The 6634-nt window shown below is 36.0% G+C and overlaps 1 protein-coding gene across 2 annotated transcripts in view; it reads left to right on the forward strand.

Annotated features, from left to right (window-relative positions):
* The window catches only part of LOC144447920 (myelin regulatory factor-like), a 53641-nt gene extending 48188 nt beyond the window's left edge, over positions 1 to 5453 (forward strand). For both annotated transcript variants that reach the window (XM_078138018.1, XM_078138017.1), the window contains one exon: positions 560 to 5453. In XM_078138018.1, the coding sequence (XP_077994144.1) occupies positions 560 to 670 (111 nt within the window). In that variant the 3' untranslated portion in view covers positions 671 to 5453. The remainder of the gene's footprint in view (positions 1 to 559) is intronic.
* Positions 5454 to 6634: the final 1181 nt, after the last annotated feature.

Consider the following 6634-nt stretch of genomic DNA (forward strand, 5'->3'; position numbering starts at 1 on the left):
GATTAAAATCTGATGTTGTGAATACCAAACAATTTCTGTGTTTACATGTATTTCCTTCTTTTAGTGTTGTTTTCAATTTTCAGCCTGTTTGTCTTTCTCTTTGTCTAAAAATGAATGAACGCCAACAATCTTTACAACCAGATTATCATTCTTTTTGCTGAGAATGTTACTTACAATGTTTAGTCAGTTTTGGTCCTCACACTTTCGCTTCCAAATACACTAAAGGCATGAATTCATTTTCCTTGTACATGTGAGTGACGAGTGTACTTCTCGTGAGCAACTTCCTCCCTTGGGAGTGAAATCATGAGATGATCCGTACACTCGCGAGTGGCAAAGTTCATCATCATGATTGTCGTGATATACTCGCAGTAGATACGTATTGCTTGTTACATGCTCACCATTCACGAGAACCATGCTCGTCACTTGCGAGACACCGAAGTTACCTCATACCAGTAGTGTAGGGCCAATCTCTATAATGTTATAATGTGTGTAATATCAGGATTTGGGTCTTTCAGCTAAATACTTGCAGGTAATTTATGATATATATGTTTTATTACAGACTACAGTACATGAGGACTGTTCCAACACTAATGGCACATATTTGGATTACGTTTTCACTTTTAAAAGAGATCTTTCGCTTTGCTCAGCAGAAAACGAAACTCCAAAGTGAGTCATTGACCGAGTACAAGGAGCTTCTATTTATTCCAATGACGTAAATTACAGACTTGAATCATAATTTATGTAAACTTTCCAAACTTACTGGTAGCTGTGAGAAAAAGACCATTGTGAGTGAGAGAAATGGTAGATTTTAAGAAACTGTGTTGTTGGAATTTTTACTAAGGATGTCTTGGTGAGAAGTCACTATGTCCTGTTGGTGTCTTTGTAAATACTTGTAATACGCGCTTCGTACCAGGAACACCGAGGAAGGAGGAGTTGTGGAGAAGCTGCCATGTGTACCCAAATAACAATTATAACATGTTATGACAGTGGGTAGTCAAACCAAGGAAATTCTACAAATCATAAATGTTGCCTCTAAAAAAAAGCTTGCTTGGAAATTGGAGGAATCAGTTGTCTACAGAAAAATTACGGATGCTGCAAGTATTTCGCTGTGTGTACCAGCAAGGATGTCGTGGCAAGTATTTCGCTGTGTCTCCTGGCAAGAATGTCGTAGCAAGTGTTACTGTATACGTGTCATCGTAAAAAAAAAACCTGTACGATGTATATATCACATCAGCTAGAATGGATAGAAGACTTTGTGTGGGAAATTATCTACAAGAGTGGACCACAGAAGTCACACATGTAAAGAGTCTGCCAGAATGACGATGAGACTAGTTACAACACAATGTGATGTGACGATGCCAGTAGGATGTTATCTGAGACGTCGAGCGAGGGAAAACACAATATACCTGACAAATGAAACGATGCAAGATTTCTTTCTTACAGCGACCTACAAAACACGTACAGTGGAAATTGTGTTTTCCATTCGAGATCATCTACAAGGCATCCTGTTTTCTTCTCGTGTCAGGTGCGCATGTACAGGGAGATTGGAATGGCTATAATGTGAACAGCTCGCAGGAGTTCAAACAACATAATCGGCAAGAGATGGTGGGACCATTTCTGCCAGGGTTCATCCGGAGACAGCAGATGCCCGATTAGCGACGGATGATTGATGTGAGGAATAATACGACAAGGAAATGTTTAATATAAATACATTCATAATATAGTGAAAAAGCAGCACTGCCATGGCAACTGTTTAAAATAACTTTCAATTGTACTGTTTTCTAATCATGTGTGTTAAAGTGAAATTGTAACGCCTGCTGCAATTTGTACAGCGTAGTGACTGAGACTAACGTTTTAAGTATTAACAAGAACTAGTCAAGCAGATAAACCATTGGTATCCGTATTTTGTAGGACTTCAGGCTAACCCTTACCTCTAACTGTATTCTTTCTAGTTAGCTTCAACCACTTGAGAGTATATAAGAGGTTATGCCAAATTTAAGATTAAAAAGAGGGTGGGTTGAGAGATTCTTGGAAACCAAATGTTTGGATACAGAATATTCTAGCTAGTACATATATAGCTTTATGATTTCATGTAGGTAATCATGAATTCTGGGAGGGTGAGGGGGAGGGGGTATCATATAATTTGTATCAATGAATTGAACTTTGAACTATCCAAGTGTATGGACACGATATCAAATTATATTTTATAATCATTGACAACAAGGCTGGTAATTACCATAGTAACATGAGGTCACAATAAAGAACCAATAATTGTCTATACAAATTGTCTATCTTTGTTTCATGGATAGTTCATCTTTCAATCTTTGGTAACAAACTCTGTCAGCTCCCTATTTTCTGTCTATATACTCTACCTGAAGAATACAAAAGAAAAATGCAGGGACAAATCACTGAAGTATTTTTAACCCCTAAATACAAACCTTGTAAAATCAAATAATTGTACTTTTGAAGACAATAACAAATATATCACCTTGCAATTAGTAAGGCACTAATAAAATATATATGACTATATAGTATATTGTGACGAATGCATAATATTATAAAATATGTATTTAAAAAATGAAGTTTTAAAAAAATATATTAACAGGATGATAGTAATTCCAGCCAGGTATAGTGATATATATATGTACTGATTTTATTTTGTACAATTCATGTATAGTAAAAAATGTGCAGAACATAGCCAAAGACAAATTAACGTAATTTACAACTTCAAACATCAAACTGTATGAACGGAACCTGTGACAAACCGGGAATGTAAACAACTGAATTGGATTAATAACACTTGGCACAGTATGTTAGAACAGCAGAAACTTGTATTATATTCCATCATTTGATAACAGTTTCATGGCCACTTTACATAAATTTCCAGTTCCCTTGTCATTTCAAAGAGGCCATAAAACTGTTCTTATCTAACCATGCTGTGTAATACAAGTCTCTGATGTTCTGAAATGCTGTGCCAAGTGTTATTATCCTAATTCATTTATTGACTTTCACTGTTTTGTCACAGGTTCTGTTCGTCTACGGTCTGATGTCTGAAGTTGTAAAAACATCAAAAGATAGAGATTTCATACAGATAGTGACACTGTGTAGTAATATTAGGTCATTTGGGTGATTTCATTTGCTATACGGCAGCACCGTGGACAGCATGTTTTGTTTTTTGTAGAGAGTTTTGCATATTCAACTTAACATGTAACCTATGTACATAACTATATTATTCTAAGTCAGGTGTTCCCGGTATAAGTTTTTCACTGATTTCACATGCATCCACTATTGGCTGGATATAGAGAAATCAGCACTTTCACTCGCCACTTTTTCAAATTGGTGCCATATTTTTTAAAAGAATTGTAGATTAATCATGTAGAAAATGTATAATGTTGTGTGAAGCGTATTGCCGTTAATTAAGTATTTTAATATGGAAGTCAAATCTGGTTTCCTACTGGTAGTCCAGCGCCCTCTTGTGGCTAGACTGAGTGTGACACAAAGAGGGAAGTTTCGCATCAACAGTTATAAAAAATTGTAACATTTGAACTTAGTTTATGACGGAACTTATTGTTTTACAGTAGCCTGTCTGTCTGTGTCCATAGATTTTTGAGTCAAAGAAAGTGAGAAGATAGTTTGATAGAGATATTGATTTAATTTTAAACAAGCAAAAAATCTAACAAAAAAAATATTTAAAACCACACCAGTTGTAACTTGTAGGACATATTGCGCTATTTCAAATCCACGAGATAACTTGAATCGTGATCATGTTGCAATATTTTTATCACCGATAGATTATTATATCATATAAACCTTTTAACCTGTTTACAAAACAGAAACAGATGTCTCTGCAGTTTTGTTTGTCTGCGTATAAAATACTTTCCAATACGGCCACCAGGGCTGTTAGTAAATGGTCAATATCGCCAAATATATTTAATGTTCATGTCTTTAAAAACACAGTTGAGGTAATTAATTTTTGCATACCTCAGTACATTTCTGTTTTGTTTGTAACTTTGTAATTTTTTTCCTGCATGTGTTGTAAGTTTTCGTTTCATTTCCAAGTAGCTTGGTTACTAGTTGTTTTTTTGTCCTGGAAAAGATCTCTAATTGTCCTTGTAAATACGCCCCAGAATATAATAAATACCAGCGTTATAATGTTTATAACACATGTGAGAGAATTTTTAACTTTTTTTTTTCAAGGGCTGGATGTTTTACAGTTTCAATATATATAGAACTATTGAACTTTTGACAAACTTTTTGCCGTATATTACTACTGGTCATGTAACTATAGTTATGTTCAACTTCAAGATGCTAGATACACTGTGATGATAACCCTTAGCCTGGTCTGTAAGATACGACATTCATGCCACACTATCAGCTATCACTCACATCTGTACTACTAGTCTGTAAGATATGACATTCATGCCATGCTATCAGCTATCACACATGTCTGAAGTCCGCACCAATGGGTCTGTGCCTGCGAGATCAAAAGATGTAGGCCTCACCTTGAGCTTGCGACAAATTCACAAAGAGGTCATTATGTAGATTAATACCGAACAGGCAGAATGGTCTATACTTCTGGTGATAAGAACAATTGTTGTTATGGTGATACTAGTCAATTGTTTATACTTGAGAAAATACCAAACTTTGGCCAGAAACTTATGTTTACTATTGATGTAACATTAGGTGGCTGGTGTCATAAATCAGCATTGAAAGGCTGACGTCTAGGTCCTGCAGTTTGACACCTTTTACAGCATAATGATATTTGATTGGCTGCAACCAAATCTGGTTGCACTGTGCAGGATATTGGGCAGTGTAGTACAGTCATGGTTTAGAAGCCTGATAGGGTTGAACAACATGATGTATCTTACAGTCTACCCAGTGTGTGACTATGTCTCATTTTGTATCTCACACACACACACACACACACACACACACACACACACACTGTGATTAGAACTCCTTGTATAATGATGTGTATATTTCAAAATACTGTGATTACTGTCATATGAACCTTACCTTGTGTTCATTTCACTTCAGAGCCTATAATCCGTAAGCTACAAGTCAGATAGGATATAAACACAATACAAAGTGGCGTATATCCCTTTTAATATGGTCTACACATTGTCTAGAAATTTACTCGTGGTGATTATGCATATGCATCAGTTCCACTTTTTTTTAAACATGTAATTTGTTGTTGTGACTTTGTTTTGTTTTTAAAGAAACAAATAGACGATTTAAAAGAGCAGAGACTGTTATATGAATGTTTAATATTGACTCCAGAGTATGTGTTGACAGGTTAATGTGTTTGTCAACACTTTTATATGAAATGTACAACAAATTATTATGAACCTGTACAACAAGATATGTCATTATTTGTTTCTGTCTATCTTTACCCTTTGTGTACATTTTTCCCTTTTTAACCAGCCTTATTCAATAAAATATTTCAAAGTTGACATTTTATGCATGTAATTTAATGAATGAATGGATGGAGAGGGGGGGGGGGGGGGTACGTACTTGTATATATGTGTGTGTGTGTGTGTGAGTGTGTGTGTGTGTGTGTGTGCGTGTGCATAGGTAGCTACATGCTGGTAGGGAGGTATGGTGGGTGGGTGGGTGGGTAGGTATAGGACAGATAGACGGACGGACTAGCTAGCTGGCTGGATGTGTGTATGTATGTATGTATGTATGTATGTATGAGTGTAAAGTGTTTGTCAGTGTGTGTGTATGATGGAGAGATTGATATATAATTGTACAGTGAACTATGTCAAAATAATAACTTACATGAAAGTTTATCTGTGTTGCATTGTGGCATTGATATCCAGAAAATAAGATTTGTAAACCACAAAAATGAAACCAGCACTATATCAGCTGCAAATGGGGCATTTTCTTTTCACCAATTTTTCATCAAATATATTCACTAAAAATTCGTCAATTGTTCATAAAAAAAACATGACTTTATCTGTTAGTAGTCAAAATTAGCTGCAGGTAGTGGTGTAACAAGTTTAAATCTTGGGCGAAAGCTAAGTTGTGAATCTATCGCCATTTTAAAACTCTGCACAGTCCCTCTGTGACTCGAGTAGACCAGACAACCACAATAGTATTCACTGAAAATTGTTAAAACACCAAATAATTAGACATGTTAATCAGTGGTTGGTATTATCCATAATAAAATGCAGAATCGAAACGGGTTGAAATCGTCATAGTTGAGCGAAAAATAAAGCTTATTTATTTCAGAAATGATCTCTGAATATATAAGATTGACTTTCTCAGCTTGTGAACGAAACAGAACGTGCAAGCTTGATAGACTAATCATGGGCCTAAGTACAGAATAGGTCGAGGCACACATTTACATACAACCAGTACGAGTTATAACTGTAAGATGAGAAGTCCACGGTGACCAATTACTCTGTTTACGTCATATAATCAACCTGTAATCAGTATGCTCAGACGAAGTTTTCGGAAATATAATATCTGTTGATGCCTCGGGAGTTGACATTTCTTCCTAAATATGACCCACGTAACACCCTACTGACGCGCAGTATAAGTTACCGCAGATTGAAGTAGGAAATACGTTGGTCTCCCACTCTTCCTCCTCAGTCAGCCTCCTCCCCAACCATGATCACCGTCTGTGTAC

This window comes from Glandiceps talaboti, chromosome 17, assembly GCF_964340395.1.
Source record: "Glandiceps talaboti chromosome 17, keGlaTala1.1, whole genome shotgun sequence".
NCBI classification, from domain to species: Eukaryota; Metazoa; Hemichordata; class Enteropneusta; family Spengelidae; genus Glandiceps; species Glandiceps talaboti.